Consider the following 22,995-nt stretch of genomic DNA (forward strand, 5'->3'; position numbering starts at 1 on the left):
TTCAGTAACTTCCAATTCCAAGGCCCCCATCACCACATCTGTCCCATGGATGTCCAATGGTTCTTCCTTAAAGATCCAATTAATTCCCTGCAAGCAACACTCTCGTCCACCTTGCCTTTTAACAGCTTCTCTTTTGTCTCCTCTCACTTTAAGTCGGAGGTCAGCCATGGGCATTTGCAGGAGCCCCAGCTGTGCCTGTGTGTGTTCCATTGAACACTCCTTGTTGCATATGTATTCCAGTACAAATTCTCAACTCTTCCTCGGCAACTTACAACTGCATCGGTGCAGAATTTGGTCATTCATCAGCTTTATTAAGTTTCATCTAGTCCTTTAATTCACTGGACTATCTCTGATGCATCTTTCTCCCTTCCTGATCTATCTCCATCACAGGGGACAGACCATTGATTAAAATAAGTAGACACAAAATGCTGGAGTAACTCAGTGGGACAGGCAGCATCTCTGAAGAGAAGGAATGGGTGACATTTCAGGTCGAGGCCCTTCTTCAGTCTCCAGCATTTTGTGTCTTACCTTTGATTCAAACCAGCATCTGCAGTTCTTTCCTACACATTGATCAAAATTAGTCTGAAGAAAAGTCCCAACCAAAGCATCATCTGTCCATTCCATGCACAGGTGCATTCTGACCTGTTGAGTTCTTCCAGCACATTTTTTCCCCTCAAGATTCCAGCATCTGAAGTTTCTTATGCCTACAAATAATTGTCAACGGTTTCATCAATAACCTTCCTTCCGTTATTAAATGAAAAGTGAGGATGTCATCAATGATTTCACAATGATCAATTCTATTTGTAACACATCTTCAAATGAAGCTCATGGTAAGATTTGTTCATGCTACATGACCATCTCCAAAGAGGGAAATGTACACTCAATGTTTGATGGCATTGCCATTGCCATGCCATCAACCGATTGGTGTGGGATGTTTGCCATAAATTAGAAAATGAATTCGACCAGCAACAAATATACAGTGGTTACAAGAACAAGTTAGAGGTTGGGTATTTTTGCTGAATAGTTCAACTGCTGATACCAAAAGCTTTTCACTATCTATATGACGTGTATCGGGACATAATTTAATACTCTCCATGTGTATGGCTCCATCAGTTTTAATGTTCAAGCCATTCGTGACAAAGGCTGCTTGGTTGTCATCATACCCGCCACCTTTAACAGTCATTCCATCCTTCAGTTGTGCACAGTCGCTAGAGTACACGTAAGCTGCAAAATACAATGTTACTTGCTCAGGCTATTCTACCAGCTCTCAAATCTGCAACTTCTACCTCCAGGACTGACAGTTTAGCAGGTGAAAGCACCACTACTTGCAGTGCTCTAACCAAGTCCACACCAAACTGCTGATCCTTCAGCATGGGCTCTTTATTATAGGACTCCTTCCCAACAGCACATCATGAACAACTTGAGCAAAGTACTTCAAGATGGCAGCTCACCACTACCTTCTCAACAGCACTTAAGGATGGGGGTTAAATGCTAGCCTTGCCAGCAATGAGTTTACAGAAAATGAATAAACTGTTTTTTAAAATTATTAACGGGTAAAAATACCTTAGTGTTATAGTGGGGCAATTCTTCTGCGTTGCTCATGCAAGAAGGAAACATCAGGCGAGGGAAGTAAAAAATAAAATGGAAAATACTAGTAATACTCTGCAGGCTAGATAGCATCTTTGGAGAGAGAAATCAATAGAAATATTCCACATCCATTACTTTCATAACATGCAAATGGCATAAAAAAATTATCAGACATACACATTGCTGTTTATGGGAGCTGTGTCCAAATGGGCAGTTGTGTTTTTCAAAATCATATAATTTGATGTTAAACATTGTGACTAACTCAAGGTCGGGAATTCCTGAACATCTAATGTTCTCTCATGCTATCCCTTGACGGTTCTCCCTTTATGCTTTCATTTTTTTTTAAACTGTGGTAATTTTCACTCGCTTTGCGCTTTCTCTTTTGCTCTTTCTCACTTTTCATGTTTCTTGTCTGAGGTGCCAAAACGTTTTGAGACCTTCTACCCTGCATCTTTGTATAGTCAATCAAACACATAGACATAGTGATAGGCTGCATGAAGAACTAGTCATCACCATATAAGCTCTGCTCCTGGTGTGAATTTGAGAATGCAGAATTATCTGGAGAGTGGCATATGAAAAGGTTAGTTTTTAAATTAGTAATATGAGAAGGTAATCGGAAGCATAGATTCAATGAGTGGTGTTGCTTTATCGTCGAGACATTCAAATCAGCTACAAAATTAATAAACTGTACAGAATCTCACTTCTGTAAAACCTGCTTTATTTTGAGATTTGCCTCAATCCCGAATGGTTGGGTATTTCCTAGTTTCTGTGTGGTCTGCATGACCTGATGTAAGGTGGTCTGTTCTTAGAGGATGTGGGCTAGGTAAGCTAAAGCCATATTAGATCGGAGACTCTCTAGGGATAAGGTCATGTGATGTGGGGTGAGCTCATGCTAATAAGGACCAGCTCTGAATAGAGAGTTTGTGGGATTCGGCTTCTTTCACATCCATTCTCGCATCTATTCAGAGAGACTACACTTTATAGATGGACCATGACCTGCATGTTTCTGCTTGTAAGATTACTCCTAGATTTGAATAGTGACAAGCTGACCTGAGCATTTTAGTCAATGTGTTTGGTTCATTTTTTTACTGAGTTTACATAACATGTTCATTGATCACAGAGTGTGCTTATGCTAATTGTTGATCTGTCGAGACACTTCAGACTATTATAATCTTTGTATACAATGCTATTAGTGGGTGTTTAAAATTATTATTTTAGCAATTATGCAAAGCATATTTTCTGAAGCAAATTTCTGTTGGTATATTAAATGATAAAGGGTCAAGAAGTTTGTGTGTGAGCAACTGGAGAGAATAGCTTGTTTTTTTATCTGATCTGGCTTTTGTTCAGTTTTATTAAGTGATCTGTCACATTTACCTGGATAGCTTGCTGCTCAATATTTTTTCTCTGAAATGGATGTTAATTGAATCAAAACGAGTATGAACCAAAAGGTATAAATTGAAGTGGATGTGCCCTCTATTTATCAAGCTGACTGGGTAATACATGGACGAAAAGTAAATGATAATTAATTACCGTCCATTGATGTCCCGTGTGACATAATTGGAAAATGCATTCAATTTTGGTGCATGGTAGGAGTCTCTGAACAGAACAAAGCATATACATCGCCCTCCATAATGTTTGGGACAAAGACCCGTCATTTATTTATTTATCTCTGTACTCCACAATTTGAGATTTGTAATGGGGAAAAAAAATCACATGTGGTTAAAGTGCACATTGTCAGATTTTAATAAAGGCCATATTTAAACATTTTGGTTTCACCACAGAGAAATTACAGCTGTGTTTATACGTAGCCCCCCCATTTCAGGCCACCATAATGTTTGGGACACATGGCTTCACAGGCGTGTGTAATTGCTCAGGTTTGTTTAGTTGACTCCTTAATGCAGGCATAAGAGAGCTCTTGGCACCTAGTCTTTCCTCCAGTCTTTCTATCACTTTTGGAAACTTTTATTGCTGTTTATCAGCATGAGGACCAAAGTTGTGCCAATGAAAATCAAAGAAGCCATTATGAGACTGAGAAACAAGAATAAACCTGTTAGAGACAGCAGCCAAACCTTAGGCATACCCAAATCAACTGTTTGAAACATCAAGAAGAAAGAGAACACTGGTGTGCTTACTAATCGCAAAGGGACTGGCAGGCCAAGGAAGACCTTCACAGCTGACGACGGAAGAATTCTCTCTATAATAAAGAAAAATCCCCAGACAACTGTCCGACAGATCAAAAACACTCTGCAGGAGTCAGGTGTGGATTTGTCAATGACCACTGTCCACTGAAGACTTCATGAACAGAAATACAGAGGCTACACTGCAAGATGCAAACCACTGGTTAGCTGCAAAAATAGGATGGTCGGGTTACAGTTTGCCAAGAAGTAGTTAAAAGAGCAACCACAGTTCTGGACAAAAGGTCTTATGGACAGATGAGACGATGGTTAACTTGTATCAGTGTGATGGCAAGAGCAAAGTATGGAGGAGAGAAGGAACTGCCCAAGATTCAAAGTATACCACTTCATCCATGAAACAGTAGTGGGGGTGTTATGGCCTGGGCATGTATGGATACTGAAGGTACTGGCTCACTTATTGTCATTGATGATACAACAGCTGATGGTAACATAATTAATTTTGAAGTGTATAAACACATCCTGCCTGTTCAAGTTCAAACAAATGCCTCAACTCATTGGCCGACGGATCATTCTACAACAAGACAATGATCCCAAACTTACTGCTGAAGCAACAAAGCAGTTTTTAAAAGCTAAAAAATTGTAAATTCTTGAGTGGCCAAGTCTATCATCCGATCTGAACCCAATTGAGCATGCCTTTTATATGCGGAAGAGAAAACTGAAGAGGACTAGCTCCCAAAACAAGCATATGCTAAAGATGGCTGCAATACAGGCCTGGCAGAACATCACCAGAGAAGACACCCAGCAACTGGTGATGCCCATGAATCGCAAACTTCAAGAAGTCATTGCATGCAAAGGATATGCAACAAAATACTAAACATGACTACTTTTATTTACGGGACATTGCTGTGTCCCAAACATTATGGTGCCCTGAAATGGGGGGACTGTGTATAAACACTGCTGTAATTTCTACATGTTGAAACCAAAATGTATAAAAATGGCCTTTATTAAAATCTGACTATGTGCACTTTAACCACATATGATTTTTTTTTCTATTACAAATCTCAAATTTTGGAATACAGAGGCAAATAAATAAATGTTGGGTCTTTGTCCCAAATATTATGGAGGGTACTGTAGTTTGTAGTTTATTTGATCAGGTGGTGCAGTCAGTCAATGCATTTGTCAAAATATAATTTCTTTAACAGCAGTCTGGAGGGGATGTGTTGTCATTATTCTGGCTTCTGTTATAGTTTTGCTGTGGGAGCAAAACAGAAAGTGAAGGATTTGACTTTAGGTTTTGACCTGAAGGCTAATTCCTTTGACTTTCATCAAGGTACTGTTGTTGGACCTTCACAATAAATGGTTGTGAAAAAAGAAAGGGACCACATAGGTTTGGAACTAAATGTGTCAATGAAACTCCAAGCCTTAGTGGCTTTGTGAAATATCATGGGGGGGAATTCCATTGTTAGTTTTAAAGGAGGTGTAATTGAGAGTCCAGCCGAAACTAAGTCGCTGTACAGATAAATGACCAAACAAGTTTTAACAATGAAAAATAAACTTTTGTGAGTTCTCCTGCCTTTGAATACAGCTTTTGAGATCAAATCACCATGTGTGGATGCAGGAACAAAATAAATCAATATGAGCAAAATAAAAAATGGTAAAAGACCAAACCTGATAACAATGAAACTACCAGATGATTGTAAAAACGTAACTAATTTACTCGTCTTCTGCACTTACATGTATGACTTCGATGTGACTCCACAAAAACATAAGTAGAAGTATGCTGTTAAGTCTCTCATGCTTGTTCTACCGTGACACAATATTTAAGGGCCTGTCCCACTTACGCGACCTTTTCGACGACTGCAGCACCCGTCATATGTCGACGAAAATTTTCAACATGTTGAAAATTCAGCGGCGACCAGAAAGACGCTACAACTCTTTGGAGACCTCTCACGACCATACGGCGACCCCTGGCGACCTCCCACAACCATAGGAGACCTCTCACGACCATACAGCCTGTGGTCTCCTATGGTCCTGAGAGGTCTCCAAAGACTCGTTGCGTCTTTCTGGTCGCCGCCGAATTTTCATCATGTTGAAAATCTTCAGCGACCTACGACGGATGCTGGCAGTCGCCAAAAGGTTGCGTAAGTGGGACAAGCCCTTCGGGCTGATATTTTTCCCTATGCACCCCAAATCCTCGTGATTCCCTTTACATCGCAACCATTGACCTCTGGCTCGAATATGCAATGTGACCTGGCCCCTACTGCATTCTTGGGAAGAGATTTCTAAAGAATCACTAACCTGAATGATATTGTTTCTTCTGTCAAAATACATACGAATAAGTTTTTATGTCATGGGAGCAGAGTTAGTCCATCGAGTCTACTCCACCATTCAATCATGGCTGACCTATCTTTCCCCCTCAACCCCATTCTCCTCCTTTCTCCGCATAACCTTTGATACCCTAACTAATCCAGAATCTGTCAATCTCCACTTTAAAAATACCCAGCGACTTAGCCTCCACAACCTTCTGTGTAAATTAATTGCACAAATTCACTACCCCGTCCTTTTATTCTGAGGCTGTGCTGTCTGGTTCTGGACACTCATTGCACACCCACACGATCCAGGCTTTTCACTATTTGATAACTTACAACTAGGGTGTTTCCCATCCCCTCCAACGAGTATAGGCCCAGTGCCATCAAATGCTCATCATACATTAACCAAATCATCTCCAGGATCATTCTCGTAAGACTCTAGACCCTCGCCAGTCACATATCCTCCCTCCCCTCTCATCTGCTGTCTCTTCCAAGGTGGTGTGAAGAATAGCAGCCCCAACACCGACCCGCGCAGAACAGCACTAGCCGACCAGTAAAAGCCTCATTTATTCCCACTCTTTGCTTTCTGCCATTCAGCCAACCTTCTCTCCATGTTAGTATCTTAGGGTTACCATGGGCTCTCATCTTCTTTAACAGCCTCACATGCGGCATGTTATTTAAAGGTCTTCTGAAATTCCAGATAAACTACTATTGACTCTTTTTCTTTCCTGCCATTTACTTCCGTGAAGAATTCCAACATTGTCGGGCAAGATCTCCCATTCACAAAACCTTGTTTAATTTGGCATATTTTATCATGTGCCTCCAAGTATCGTATTTCCCGGCAATGAAGATACTTATTTATTTATTTTTTTAAACCCAAAAAAGGCACAAAAATTTACCAGTGTCTTGGAGGCTGAGGGTTAGGTTGTTAGCCAAGAAAGATAGACTTGGATATCCCTCAGTACAGTAACATCAAGAATGAAGTTGCTGTACTGAGGGATAACCAAGTCTATCTCTCATTGCTGGCAGCTGATGGGAAGCGGTGTCCTTCGGCATAGGTGCAACCAGTGGAGGTGGTTGTTGGCGGGTAGCTACTGGGCAGAAGGCTGGCTGCTCTCTCTGTATTAGTCCCGGGACAGGTGACCTGGGCGCTACAGCCAGTCCTGGGGTAGATGACCTGGGAACTGCAGCTAGACCCCGGACTCGCAGGCGACCAGGGAACTGAAGCCAATCCCGCAGACGCGTGGGATCTGGGAACTGCGGCCAGTCCCGGGGCACACAGGCAATGTTGCTGACCCCTGGACTAAACCAAACCCTTAATCCTGTCCCGCCATCCTTTTTTCAAAATTTAGCAACTTAAACTTGGGGTACGTCTTTAACGCAGGTGCATCTTCATCTATGGAAATACGGCATTCTGAAAACCCATCCTTTATAATGAACTGTAAAATCTTACCAACCACTGAAGTCAGGATAACGAGGCTATAGTTTCCACTCTTTTACTTTGCTCTCTTCTTGAGCAGTGGAGTAACAATTATTTTGATTATTATCTCTTGTACTTGTAAACTCGAACATCTGGACTGCTTGGCTTAACCTCTCATGCAGCTAACCTATCATTCCAGGAACCAATCTGGTGAACCTTTACTGCATTCTGGAGTAACTCAGCAGAACAGGCAGCATCAGTGGAGATCATAGGATGGGTGGGGGTGGGGGGAAGAGGAGAAGGAGATTGTTGTTCGGTTACCTAAAATTGGGGAATTAAATGTTCATACTATTGTGTTGTAAGCTACCCAAGTGGAATATGCAGTTTAAATGTTGTAAGGTACTCGAGTGGAATATCCAGTTTATATGTGGCTTCCCTCTGGCAATGGTGGAGGGCCACGACAAAGGTCAGAATGGGAAAGGGAGTTCCTTTGTACCTTTTTTCTAAACTTGCATGTGCGATTCCTTGTTTCTACATAATTTTTATGTTCCTCCATTTACTCTTGCCATTTAAATAGAACATCACCTTTTTCCACTAAAGTCAATGAGCTTGCATCTTTCCACATATTCCACCTATCATATCCATGCTTATTAATTTAAACGGCTGATTTCCCCAGAAACCTCTTTAGATCCTCCTTGCAGCTCACTCTGCCATCTAGCTTTGCATTACATTAGATTTTCTCATTTTTTAATTTTGATCCCGATTATGAATCTTTTGGGCTGTGTCTTCAGTTCCTGCAGTCTTGCGCCCAGCCAATTATTTTTATTTTTGATCTGCTGGAGCTCATTTCCAGGGGGGAGAAGAAAGGAAAAAGGAAGAGGAGGAGTCCGAGGGCTGAGGGAGAGCTGAGAAGGGGAGGAGACAGCAAGGGCTACTGGAAATTGGTGAATTCAATGTTTATGCCACTAGGGTGCAGACTGCCAAAGTGGAATATGAGGTGCTGTTCCTCCAATTTGCGGTGGTGCTCTCTCTTGCCATGGAGGAGGCCCAGGACAGAGAGTTTGGAATTCGGAATGGGAGGGGGAGTTGAAGTGCTGAGCCACCGGGAGATCAGGTTGGTTAATGCGGACCGAGCGGAGGTGTTCGGCGAAACGATCGCCAAGCCTACGCTTGGTCTCACTGATGTAGATCAGCTGACATCTAGAGCAGCGGATGCAATAGATGAGGTTGGAGGAGATGCAGGTGATCCTCTGTCGCACCTGGAACGACTGCTTGGGTCCTTGAATGGAGGGGGGGAGGTAAAGTGACAGGTGTAGCACCTCTTGCAGTTGCAAGGGAAAGTGCCCGGGGAGGGGGTGGTGCAGGAGGGAAGGGAAGAATTGACCAGGGAGTTACGGAGGGAGCGGTCTTTGCGGAAAGCAGACGGGAGGAGATGGGAAGATGTGGCGAGTGGTGGGGTCACGTTGGAGATGGCGAACTAGTTGCAACTAGTTGCAGGCCTCCAGCCCAAAAACAATCTTCCCCATCACTATCTGCTTCCTTCCCTGAAGCCAATTGTGTTTCTAGATAGTTAACTCTCCTGGGATCCCATACGATCTAACCTTTTGCTCTAGCCTACCATGTGGAATTTTTTGAAGTAATGCTGCCTCGCCTGCTGAGTTTCTCCAGCATTTTTATCTACCTTTGAATTATTCTTAGTCACATGTGCACCATATCCATTGGCTCACACTTGTTTGCTCTGCTAGTTCACGTCCTCAGTAAAACTGATAGCTCTGCCAGTCATGGATCTATGAAAAATTATATTGACTGCCTGGTCCCAGATTTCAGTATTTTCCAAATACTCGCTTTACAGATTCTAGTATTTCAACTACTACTGATATCAGGTAAATGGTTAAGTTTTCTAATTTCTCTTGGTTCCACAGCAGAGTGTAGTTTATTCTTAACTGTCCTCGAGCATAGCACACCATTGAATTGTATCAAAATCTTTATGTTGAAAGAAAAAGAAAATTGAACTGACTACCCAGGATTGATCAAGGCAACAGAATTGGATATATTCACTACGAGCACACTGACATCTGCAAAGTCATTGTAAACATCTGGAGGTATCTAAATTGGATGAGCTATCTGACAACAGCCATAGCTGAAAGAAATGTGTCCTGTAGCAAATACCCTAAATTGATCTTGCGCAACTAAGGGTTAGACCATAGTAATGGCACTTTGTTGTGCTGTATTGTGCAAAGATGTGCTAGTTCATGAGTTAATTGGCCACTGTAAATTGCCCCCAGTATGAGTGGTAGAATCTGATGAAATGGATGGGAATGTGGTAAAGATTAGTACAAATGGATTATTGATGGTTGGCATGGACCTGGTAGGCTAAATGGCTTGTGGGTCTGCTCTATGATTACATGATGAATCTTTGGACATTGCCTGATGACCCTGATATTTTCTGAAGTCGTGAAAAGACAAAAAATGTCAAATTGAATGAATGAAACTAGATTAGGAATAAATGGCTGGTCTTTTTGAGGTTAGGCTGTTTCCTCTAACAGCTGTTGTTGTTCTTGAAGCATAGAATAATACAAAACAAGAACAGGCACTTCAGCCCACAATGAACATGATGCCAAGACCATCTCTTATCTACTATTTTTTTTTTTTAACTTGGAGACACTGGCAGATCAATTAATTTGGTGATGGTTATGGTTGCCTAGGATTGGAGCTGGAGGTGTAATGAAGTGTAAAAGCTGCTTGTGATTGATGGCAGTGATTTCTTGCATTGACCTCTTTATCATGGCTCTGACCATTCCTAGGCATTTTAGTGATGAGATTGGGCGAGGACATCAACATTGCGTTCAGTGCTCATTTAAAAGTGCTGGTAGACAAAAATGCGGGAGAAACTCAGCGGGTGAGGCAGCAACTATGGAGTGAAGGAATAGGTAATGTTTCGGGTCAAGACCCTTCTTCAGCGTCTGCAGTTCTTAAACATTTAAAAGTGCTAATCACTTGAGTTCCAGTAGGAGACATTGTATGATACAGGTGAAAAGAGATGGAAACAGCCTCAATGTTCTGGGCATTTCGCATCCCTTGTGGCACTTTTGAAATGTAGTTTAATGCTCCCTTGAATGAGCAGATGGATCTGTAATGTCTAAACTAAAGGATAGTTTTTAAACAATACAGCAGTGAAAACAAAGCTGTATCAAGTGTGTTAACCGCAAGAGGTGCTACACCTGTCACTTTACCCCCCCCCCTCCATTCAAGTGACAATAAAGGAAATTCAATTCAATTCAATTATAGCATTTGTAGTGGGACTTCACTTAACTAGATGTTATCGTGAATGATATCTGAATCTTATTGGAACAAGGAAAGATACACATGTTGTACAGAGTTATGTTTCAGTTTTAGGACACGAGAACATGTAGAATATTACAAAACAGAAACATGCCACTGATATCAAGTTCATATCTCCAAACACCGGTTGTTCCTGATAATCCTTCATAATTTTTCAGGCTGTTTAATTCCCTTTAAAAAGACAGTTTGATTTGCCATGGTTGGGAAGCAAATTCCTCATTCTGCATTAAAGGTATTCCTCCTGATTTTTTTTTTTTTAAATTACAACTGACTGTTCCAAAATTATTTCAGCAGCTTTAAGATGCTTTGGGTCATCCTGAAGTTTAAAACAAAAAGTCTGATTTCTCCATTGTCTTGATATTTTGTCAGGACACTTCTTAACTAATTGAACTATACAAAAATATCTAACTTCTCCTTTATAATTAATTCCTCACCCCAGATTACAAATGCTTGTGGAAATGTTTATATTGGAGGCTTAAGATTTGATATTCAGGACATGCAAGAAACAAACTCATAGAAACATTTTCATTCTATATGAAACTAATTGAGTAAAGTCCAAAGTAGATTGTACCCAATGTGGAAAGTAGCTTCAATGAACTTTGGTAGCTGTGGTTTACTTTGCTGACATGAATTCTAAACAATGTTAGTGTTTGGCCTAAAGGACTCCATGTGCCACATATGTTTGTTATGAATGCTCTTTTGCAACTTACTCTGCAATCTTTGAAGTTTGGAGCATGTCTTGATGGGAAGTGAACAGAGTGCTAAGTTGAAACCTTCATGCATTTTGTTCTAAAATGGATTATTAAACAGGAAGGCCAAGGGGAATAATAATCCATTTCATAGTTTTACCTCCTTATTTTTGTATTGTCCTGCAACTCCTGCATTGGTATTCTCCATTTTTTGTTCACTTACATGGACATGCCTTTCTTCATTTAATGCCTATGCAGCTGGAGGCACAGCTGCCAATTGCATTCTGGATGTCTTCTCTCTCTTCCAATTTTTTCTATGAAACTTATCCGCTTGACCAATGTTTTATTTGCTAATCTAAATCTGTAGCCTCTTTTTTTTTGATAATTTTCTATTAAGTAAAAAGGTCTCATGGGCTAATTTATTAATTTAAGGAGTTTATAGAAGTGCACACTGTAACTAACTAAGAGGTTAATTCACAGTTGTGGGAAGAGAAGCAGTTAATCTTTCATCAGAAATGAAAAAGAGTTAAAAGAAGCTTGCAAAGCTATGGAGTATGTCACTGATGTGCTCATCCCAGTTTTACCCTGCGGATAAGCTGTAAATAGGTTATCTAGTCCATGAGCGAACGGGAATAGTTAAAGTGACACAATTGACAAAAGAATGTGGGTGTTGTGCAATGCAGAGCAGGAGGACATGTCTAGCTGGTCATGTCCTCAAAGGAGAAATGTTGCTGTAGGGGTGGGTGTGTTCTCCCCACAACTATCGCCAAATCTGCTGGGTATTTCCAGCATTTTCTGTTTGATTCATCATGTGAAAATGAGCATCTCCACATGGACAACCTGGCAATATTTAGCGGATAACACTAGTCCCACTTACATTTTGGAGATATGTGTGAATTTGTTGCGAATATGAAGAATAGCTGGAATGTCGGAGAAGCCATATTTCTGATGTGATGTTAAAATTATATCTTTGTCTTCCATTCCTTATAGGCACAAGAGTTCACAACATATTTCAAAGGGGGTTAAGGGAACACTTTGTGGACTGGCCAACATCCTTTTATAACACAATAAATACAATACCTGGACAAATGTACCTTGTGCTTAAATCACACATCACATTTCTTGCACTGGCACTTATTCATTGGCTGCAAAGTACATGGAATGTTTTATGGTTGAATGTGAAGAAGGTGTAGGTTTTAAAGAAGAGAAAGGTTAGCAAGTTTCTAGGGGGAAGGAGGAAATTGAGTGAAGATTTATTTAATGTAAGATCTGAATAGATAATGTGACTAAAGAAACAATTGGAGAAATCTGGACACACCTGGAGAACCCCATTCATGCAGTCATTGCTGAAAGAGATGCTATCAGGGAAATGTATTTTCCAGTCAATGTTCACACCCAGTACATTGAGTTGAAAGCTTGCGATTTACTATATTTTGATGTTATAAAAATAAGTAATTGATCTTCTGTGATGTTAGTAAAGGTTGGCTTGACACGCTTAACGCAGCTTTCTTGCACTAAGCTAATATCTCATTTTCACTCCTTGTCAAGACTTTGTAGTGATCTGGCCAGAGATTTACTTAATCAAACAGGAATTAACTGGGAGTTGGAATTTGATTCTCTGAGACAATATAGACATGTTTCAGTAGCGCATTCGTTTGTACTTTTCACATGAGTGCAAAATGACGCCACAGGAGCAAATTTACTGTGATACTTTGTTTCTGGTCTAGAAATGCCCCTTGTTTGTCCAGGCTTGAGCTCTGGAATTCTATTTCTAAGCTCCACATCTCTGCCCATCTCCTCCCTGAGACGCTCTTTAAAACTTATCTCCGTGAGCTTGTGGCAAATTTGCTCAGTGGCTGATTGGATCCAAAGCAAGTATTTACATTGAAGCTTTATCAGGAAAAATCTGTTTTAATCTTGTAAAGATCAGGATGAAGGTTACAAATCTCACTAGTTGCCATTTTAACCGTGTAATGCAAATGCACGGCAACAGTTTGTATTGTGATTCCTGCCAGTCTTCCCCAGTGAGAGTATGGATCTCCAGTGCCCCCTGGCAATTGTGTAGTCCTTCTGGATTTGTATATGTCGATATAAATTTAGTTATTGTTGGGTTCTACATTCAGCTATATTTTTCTGGCAATCTTAGTTTTGAATAAATAAATGTTTAAGATTTTCCATAGAATTGTGGGGAGAATCTTCTTTCTTGTTCAGTTTCGTTTATTGTCACATGCACCGGGGGGGTACAGTGAAAAGTTTTTGTTGCGTGCAAACACACTCAAATTGTATAGACGACTGTCTGTTTCTTTGTTGAGTTGATGGCCCAATTAAGCCTCTCATTAGTGCAATCCTCCTTCAACCATCAAATTTATCGAGCATCCCCTTAAATACGTTTATACGGTTTGTCTCACCCATTTCCAGTGCTATCAATTTCCTCACGCTTGTAGCTCCTTTGTTACTGTCTGCTACTGTGGTCTCTCTGCTGTACAGATAAGAATATGGCTTCTGCTTCAGAGAGGTTATCGCTTGTATGCTTCCCACCAAATTGCACACTATTCTGGCTTGGCATTATATCACTGCTGCTTCATTATCATTGGGTTTATCTCCCAATCTAACATCACTGTAGAAAAATGATGTCCCACCTTCTCAAGGTGAATTGCCGTTTCTTCCATAACTAGACATATTGGATAAATTAATTTTGTTAAAATTAACACCAAGAAGTGTATTATTCATTTCCCACCGTGTCAGCTGCTGCTTCATTGCTTTAGGACTTAATTGGTTAGTTACTGTATAATGGCAGAGCATTATTCTAATTAGAAATGAAGCATACTTGCTCTTTGACTTTGTGTCATTGCTCTTGACCCAGCAATGTAGTTTGTAGAGTTCTATATTCAGTGCTGAAGATTCTTTGCAGAACAAACCATTTAGCCAAATGTCCAGACTGTGATTGTTGTACTTCTGCCTTCTCATCTTCCATGTTCATCAGTGTGCCCTTTACTCTTTTTTCAATTTATTTCTTCGCAATTTACCAGAGCTGCAAGTTTTATAATCTTCAGAGTTTGAAATTTTGCCCTGCTCATCAATATTGGTGTCATTAATACTTGTCAATAAAAACACTGGCCCCGGAATAGCATTGCAAACCTGCAATCTGATGTCCATTGTCACTCGCAGAAGTGTCTGCCTGCCACCTCCAATGACTCTGAAATTACCTATACAGGTCCACTACTGATTTTCCGTCAACTGGTGGTCTGCACTATCACCCAGCGAGTTCCATCTCTTCTCACAAAATGAATGTGAAAAGAGTATTTCATTTCTTGGAATACTAAAGGCCAGCAATAAACCCTGAACCAATAGCTTTTCAAAAAAACCTCCCTGGGAAGTATTTTACTAACCTTCTCTGTGCAATTGGAGAGTACCAGTGTTTCTTGCCAGTTTTGATCTCTGAAATTTCCTTAGAAAATTTCACATGATGTACAACTGTGCGCTCATCAAAATGAGGTTTATCTTATCACGATTTGAAATTTTCTGTAGTTCTTGAACACCTCCAACTTCAAGTGGTTTATTTTTTTTTTTTTAAAGACCTCAGCTAGAGCATTCTAATTTTGGACAATTCACTACTGGAAGAATGCCAAGACCTTCAGTGAAGGGGTAAAATACTTGAGTTGTCTTGCAAAACTAAAAGAAGCTACGAATATTCTCAAGTTTAACTGATTTGATGAAGCTGCTGGGGAAAAAAAGGGCTTCTGGGATGAGAGTTCTGAGAAATGTTTGTTCTGGTAAAAAGTAAGCATAGACCAGAGTTATGATCATTGGCACAGAAGCCTGAATGTTTAAATGACAACATTCTTTCAAGAAGCAAGCTGTTGTGTTCTGGGATATACTCCCTGCACATGTGATGGAAATAGATTCAATCAAAACGTTCCAAAGGGCATTGGATATATGTATTGGATTGTGGAAGTAACAGAGTAATGACAAAGAATTGAGGCTAATCGGAGAGCACAAAAGCCCAATTGACCTCTTGTGCTCTGACTCAGGAGTGCAGTGTTAGCTTTGAAACTTGGGTTGTACTTGGCAAGGTGGATTTAAGGATCATGTTGCACGGTTAAAAAAAGTGAGTGCTAATAAAAATAGTGTAAGTTAGCTTAAAAATACATTTCAGGCACATGGCTCAGTTGAAACCTTCATTGAAGTCTTGATCATATAGGTGTCAAAAACATGTTCATTCTCAATTACTGAATCTTGATTTGGGAGCTTTGAAGTTATTTCAGTTTGCCCAAAATCCAATACTTAAAAAAAAAAAAAAAAAAAAAAACTTTTTTTTAAACAGTAAACACAAACTACCTGAGTACAGCTGGAGTATACTACCACAAACAAGCAGTTGCCAGGTAGCATGTATAATTAACTCTGTTGTGGATGGAGAGGGGAGAGACCACTATTTTAAAGTTAAAGAAAGAACTGCAGATGCTGGTAAAATCAAGGGTAGACAAAAATGCTGGAGAAACTCAGCGGGTGAGGCAGCATCTATGGAGTGAAGGAATAGGTGACTATTTTAAAGTTGAGACGTTGTTGTGGTTGCAATTGGTGGGATTAGTGGTCAGGTAGATTCATGAGTCCTAAATCGATGAACTAGAGAATATGAGGTGCACAGCAAACAATATCAGGGTATTCTGTCCATGGAGTTTGTTGCACTGTTCGTTCACATTTTGTAAGTTAATTCCATTTGTATGTCTTCGCTCTACATCCGTAAATGTCCTACGCAATAAATAATCTTGCTAGTCAATTCTGAATATATGTCAGCAGATCCCACAGCTCATGTGAGAGAGTGTCCCGTTTCCACTACCTTCTGTATATCCTGAGATCCCTTTAAGAAACCCAGCTCTGACATGTTATTTCCTTCTTCTTTGTGGATTTCCCCCAACCCCCTGAAAATTCAGGGAATTATAATTCCTTTCCATCTACCGTTCCAAATCCCCTTAATCATCATAAAACACCCTAAATTAGGTCATGCCTTGACAAGTTTCAAGTTGTTTTTCATTTTAATGATTGGGAAAGGTTAGCGTAAACTCCTCATTTGAAGCCTAAGCTGCAAGTTAAAAGTGTTTCCTAGTTATTAATACGGAGTAATTAACGGAAATTACCACTGATTCACAGCATTGCTGCAGCTGACATCCTCTCAGCAAGGGATATTTACAACCCAAACTTTACATAAACCGTTGTTTGTTTAAATGGTTTCTGAATTTGGTGATCTGTAATGATGTCTTCACTCCGTTCGCATGGAGCCCCAGGCAAGCATCAACTACATCAGACGCCACTAATTCTGTGGGGACTGTCAGCAAGCAATTCGCTGCATGATGTTAAATAAATTCTGTGCATCTGACGCTTACCTCCACTGTGATTGTTGCTTAGAGGTGGACAGTCTGCTTTCATGCCAGTAAGTTTGTACTTGTACTAGAATCTTAACATTCATTAAGCTGCTTGGACTTTTTTGGAGTGGTTTTCTGTTTTCCTCGCTCCTCCCTTTCCCTTCACTTTGTTGTTTTGTTTTCATCCTTGTCTGTGCCCCACTCCTATGTCTCCCTCAAAAGTGGTATAATTTTGTTTACATATACTTCTATAATGTGATAGTTACATTCCTAAGAAACCTTATTATTGAAAAATAAAGGGATAAAGGCAAAAATACTGAAATCTGATTGTTACATTGATTGAAAGATGCAGTATTAAAATGGGCCCTTCAGCCCACGGAGTCCAAGCCGACCATCGATCGCCTGCACACTCTATCTATATTATCCTACTTTTACATTCACTCCCCACATACTTGGGACAATTTGCAGAGGCCACTTAATCTACAAACTCGCCCGTCTATGGGATATAGGAGGAAACGTGGTTGTTTAATCGAGTATCATTGCATAAGTGTCAATAGAAGAAATTGCTTGTCAATTTCATGCCCACCCATGGTTAAAGTAGTAATGTTGTTAAAAGGCAATGATGCCTGGTAAAGGGGGAGGTTGTATGGAATTGGGGAGGGGTGGGGTTCATTCCCTTGTGCAGTTTAAATCCAAGACTGCTTTTTTTTTTCTGCTTGTCGACTTCCAAAGTAACTTTTTAAGTAAAAGAAACACAAATCTGGAGTAACTCAGCGGGACAGGCAGCATCTCTGGAGAGAAATGGGTGATGTTTTGGGTCGAGACCCTTCTTCAGACTGGTTAGGGATAAGGGAAACTAGCGATATGGACGGTGATGTGGAGAGATAAAGAACAATGAATGAAAGATATGCAAAAAAGTAATGATGATAAAGGAAACGGTCCCATCCCCCAGCCTTCGGGCTCCTCCTCCTTTTCCCTTTCTTGTCCCCACCCACCCCCACCCCCGATCAGTCTGAAGAAGGGTTTCGGCCCGAAACGTTGCCTATTTCCTTCGCTCCATAGATGCTGCTGCACCCGCTGAGTTTCTCCAGCTTTTTTGTGTAACCTTCGATTCTCCAGCATCTGCAGTTCCCTCTTAAACACTGTGTATACTCCACTGCGTTATCTCTTCAAGATATGCCTACCTTGAAGAAGTTCTCCTTTTCTCTCCGGAGACAGTTTCACAACCTCCTCTCTAACTGTCCCCCATCTGTGATCCCTCCTGCCCTCCAACTGTACGCCCAATTTTGTTAGTCCTTGATGTCTCCTCCCCTTCCTCAGCCCCCCTGCTGTCTCCTCCCATCCCCAGCCTTCTGGCTACTCCTCCTTTTCCCTTTCTTGTCCCCACCCACCCCCGCCCCCGATCAGTCTGAAGAAGGGTTTCGGCCCGAAACGGTGCCTATTTCCTTCCCTCCATAGATGCTGCTGCACCCGCTGAGTTTCTCCAGCTTTTTTGTGTAACCTTAGTCACTGTAAGCTGTTTGTAGGTAGAAAATGAGATGCTAATGCGACATGGGTGGGGGAGGGGTAGAGAGAGAGAGAGGGAATGCTGGGGCTACCTGAAGTGAGAAATCAATATTCATACCACTGCCCAAGCAAAATATGAGGTGTTGTTCCTCCAAATTAAGTTTAACCTCGCTTTGACAATGGAGGAGACCGAGGACAGAAATTTTCTGTGTAGGAATGGGAAGGAGAATTAAAGTGTCCGGCAACTGGGAGAACAGGTTTCACATGGGCTGCGAAACGATCACCCAGTCTGCGTTTGGTCTCGCCAATGTATAAGACCCTACATTTTGAACAACCGATACTGTACATGAGGTTGGAGGAGGAAACAACACTACCTTTTAAGTAGTTTGATCGTTCCTGATCAAAATCATTTTATAACCAATTTGGCCTGCATGATGCAATTGTTCCCTAATTCACCAGTCACATTATATCCAATTCATGTTGTATGTACATTATAGCAGAACTACTTGTATTTGAAGCTACTTGCATCTTACCAATGCTGAAGTACCTTGGGTTCATTAATTGTTTGGTTTGTACAACAGGTTATCCAACATAGAAATAAAAACATTTGATATTGTACTTTAAGAGCGTGCAGGTTGCAATCCTGCCACGGCTTCAGTTCTTTAAAGAAATTCAGTAGTCATTAGTAAGTGTGTACATAACTCTTACATTTTTGAAATCGTTGCTACCTATTTGATTCGTGCCCTTGGGGGGAGAAGTATCCTGGGCTAGTCTGGCCCAGCCTAACAACGACTCTGTCCCACTGCAGCACTACATGGCTGAGGAAGCCATTCCATTATATCAAGCCGTTATGTTGTGTGACTTTAAGTGGGCAATAAATAACAGGGCATGCTACAAGAATGAACTATAACACTGGTTAGTGATTTGGAAAGAGTGTGGAAGTATTTCCATGAAGCAGCATGTTGTTATTGGTCACTACTGCCAATTTACAACAGCATACATCACTAAGGTCAGGTTAGCACTTTTCTCATGTTGTCTGCTCTGGGCACACTTGGTTTAAAGATTTGTAGCTCTAACACACCGAGCCGTGTGCATTTTGACATCCAGGATGAGGGCAATTCTTCAGCCATGGCTGCAAAATTGCTGGTGATCTGTCTCAAATTCTCTCAACCCAAGCCAAGGTCACTCTTCGGGGAAGTCTGGTCATTTTGGAGCCATGCTTAGCTCAATCTGAGCTTCATATAGTGCCAATCAGTGCTGTGTTTTGCAAAGAGTATGATGTGAAGTGTTGCCCTGAAATGCCGGTCTCTACAAGTAACGCATTTTAATCTACCCTCATTTTTTACTTTTTACCCGTTGCCTAAAACAGTAGAATCTTTGTTGGGACCACCTTTGTTGTATACAAGAGCTCCCTCAATTCATTCCCTACAGACTTTGTGTACTAACTGGTCTGTTTCAACATCCCATTGCCCAAGTTTACTTGATGTCAAAACACCTTGCATTGGGAAGCGCAAATTGAGGTTTATTTCCTGGAGTGAACCGCAACACGGGAAGGGAGGGAGGGGGTAGGGAGGGTCTGTTTAGTAAGATTGAGGTAACATCCGAAGATTTTTTTTCAAGAAGATACAGGAGTGTGGTGCAGTTGGGATGTTTGGTTTGTACTTGATATATTTTAAATCTTGTGTTCTACATTTTACAGGTCTAATAATGAAATGTCCTGCCTCTTGATGTCGTATGACATGAACTGCACTGATTGTAACTTGACCAACTTAAGCGGCACAGCCATGGGAAAGATGATGCTGGGACACAATGGAGTCCGAGGCAGCAGAGAATATAAAGATCGGGTTGCCGATGCTGAGAGCAAGCAAGAGTTTCGACCCAAGCATCGTAAAACGTACCCGCTCCGGAAGCGGATACACTGTCAATCTGGCGATATCCCTTCCCTGGGTATTGCCAAAGATCTGGAAGGAATGTCGGTTGATGGAGCAAGTCCTACACAGAATATCACGGAGCCCTGGGATTACCAGGGCAACCAGGACAGGCTGCGAGTGGAAGGGCCCGAGGAGGAGAGAACACAAGACATTGGCAAGGAGAATGACAGGACAGTGGCTGTGGCCCCTCGTGCTGCCGAGCCGCGGCCTCGAAGGTTGGCCAGCCTCAACGCGGAGGCCGTCAATAACCTGCTGCTGGAGCGCGAGGACTACCCGTCATCGAGCCGCCGATGCCGGAGAAGCACCAGCTGTAGTGTGGAGTATGCTGGGAGCAAGACTGGACTCCCAGCCAAAAAACAGACGGGTAACCTGGGCGGTTCGTCAGATGGCGACGTTTTTACCAAGGGCGAGAGCGGCGCTGCACTGGCCAGTCACGGCTGCCCTAGTGTGTCGGCTGAGCGGCAAACTAAAAAACGCATGGCCAGCCTCAATGCTGCTGCATTCCTCAAGCTGAGCAACACCAAGGACGGTTCAGCCAGCCGTCGCAGTCGGACAGACAGGGAGGGAAAACCAGCCAGGGGGGTCGGGGGGACCCGGCTGCCCATCTCTCACCCGCTGGCTGGGCAACAGTGCCCGCAGGCCAAGAAAGGTGACCTGAGAAATAGTGTCACAGCTGTACCATCGCCAGATGCTGGCACTGGAGGCTGTGAAGTGTCACAGAGAGATGAGTCGACCAACATGGGGCACCACGCCAGAAGGTTGCCTATTACCGTGGACCTTCCCTGTCAGTGTGCAGACAAGACCAAACAATACTTCCGTCAGTTCTCAATGCTCATGGGCGACCAAGCCATGACTCAGCCCAAGTACCAGACCGTGGAGGAGAACCGTGCCTCGGGTGCTGACTTTGCACAACCTTTCCAGTCACACTCTAAGTTGACTTTGCTGGATAATTTTGTGTCTGCTTCAGACCACTACGAGTTTCTGCCTCCTGATGTCTGTCTTGCTTCTCCAGTGGACGACCTCTACTTACACTATGATAGAAATGACCTGCTGCCCGTTGGATGCAATTCTCCACACGGCTGCTCCATGTGTTCAGCCAGTTTCTCCTGTTGTACCCCACCGGACGATGAAGGTACCCTCCTCATTTCGCAGAGCACTGTACCCTCGGGTGTCCCTTTTTCACATGCTCCATGCAGGGACTCCCTTTGCTTTGTGGGAGACACAGCCTCTGTACAGTGCGTGGGTGTTTCTGACTACGACTTTTGCAGAATGCTTCATCCATCACTGGACCAGGACGTGGTTGGAAGGACTTTAAACTCAAATCGGACCAACTGTCAGAACGAGCTGGGACAGAAAACAGGTAGGAAGATTCACCATTAGTGGAGTTTAAATATCATCTTGGTGTGGTGGGTTTGTGTTGGCCAACTTTGAAGTAGAATGAAAGCTTTAGTTTTGCTTTGAATTTCATTGTTTTGGGGCACTGATATTGTGGGGTATAAATATGTCCAGTCAATTAATGAATCCAGGAAAAGCTGCATTTAAAAGAATGGTTACAATTTGGAGTTTGATAGCACAAATGAGTTGAGGCAAATTGTTTGGCTGGATTGAAAATTGCCTTCAGTCATGCAAAGAAGGAATAGTATTTCCTATTAGATAATCAGCTGGGAAGCAACTTTTATGGAGTACTCGACCAAGTGGGACCCGTTGGGTCCCAGTCACCATGGGGGTGGGGAGGGGGGGGGGGGGGGGGGGGTGAGGTGAGGTATGTATGTGGGCGGGAGGGGTTTGTGAGGGGGGGTTGGAGGGGTGTGGGGGAAGGAGGGGAGGGTGTGTGTGGAGGGGAGGGGGTGGTTTGGGAAGGGGGGTGTGTGTGGGAGGGGGGGGGGGGGAGGGGTGTGGGGGGGGGGAGGAGGGGTGTGGGGGGGGGAGGGGGGGGGTGTGGCGTGTGTGGGGTGGGGGGGGAGTGGGAGGGCATGGGGGGGGCATTGTCGGGGGGAGTGGTGTGGGCAGGGGAGTGGGGGCAGGGGGGAGAGCTCGGAGAAAAGACTGGGAAGAGCCATGGGGGAGAGTGGGGTATCACGGGGGAGGGGAGCAGGAGCCAGCGTGGGGGACCAGAGGGGAAGTGGTTGACAGTGCAATGGGGACTCACAACGGTCGCTGACCGCTTGCTGGTTGTTCTCCGCTGGGATCAGTGTCTCCGCTTTCCGACGTGTCCGACTACGCCGGGCCGGGCCATTTCCGGTGCCTCCCTCTGAAATTTGTGTCCAGTTGGAGACCTCCGCCGGCCATCCAGAGCCTCCCGCAGCTGCTGTAAAGACGCGATGGCGCAGGAAGGGGCAGACCGTCCCGTGAAGGGACCAATCCTCGCGGCGCTGAATTGCAGGAGAGGCAATCGATCTGCGCATGTGCGTTTTTAAAGTTTTTTAAACCTTGATAACTCTTACCAGCTTCCACCGATCGGAACAAAACTTGGTGCAATCGCAGCACAGGTGAACGGTGAGTAAGATAGCTATCGCGTACTGTTTCTGTGCAAATAGAATGACCGCCAAACCGGAAGATAACAAGATCAGAGTTTTAGTGATGTGTAGATAGATAAACACTTGCATAGAATTTTCGTTTGAATGGCCAGTTCTTTTGAGTTTTGACTTAATCTATCACCTGTGACATGTTCACTGGTCTTGTATCCAGCTCAGATGAAGACTCTCTTCTCCACTAA

At 42.6% G+C, this 22,995-nt stretch overlaps 1 protein-coding gene across 5 annotated transcripts in view; it reads left to right on the plus strand.

Annotated features, from left to right (window-relative positions):
• Positions 1 to 22,995, plus strand: part of bahd1 (bromo adjacent homology domain containing 1) — an 84,799-nt gene that overhangs the window by 17,328 nt on the left and 44,476 nt on the right. For all 5 annotated transcript variants that reach the window (XM_055640875.1, XM_055640876.1, XM_055640877.1 and 2 more), the window contains exon 3: positions 20,048 to 21,639. In XM_055640875.1, the coding sequence (XP_055496850.1) occupies positions 20,061 to 21,639 (1,579 nt within the window). In that variant the 5' untranslated portion in view covers positions 20,048 to 20,060. The remainder of the gene's footprint in view (positions 1 to 20,047; positions 21,640 to 22,995) is intronic.

The sequence above is a fragment of the Leucoraja erinacea genome, chromosome 9, assembly GCF_028641065.1.
Source record: "Leucoraja erinacea ecotype New England chromosome 9, Leri_hhj_1, whole genome shotgun sequence".
NCBI lineage: Eukaryota > Metazoa > Chordata > Chondrichthyes > Rajiformes > Rajidae > Leucoraja > Leucoraja erinaceus.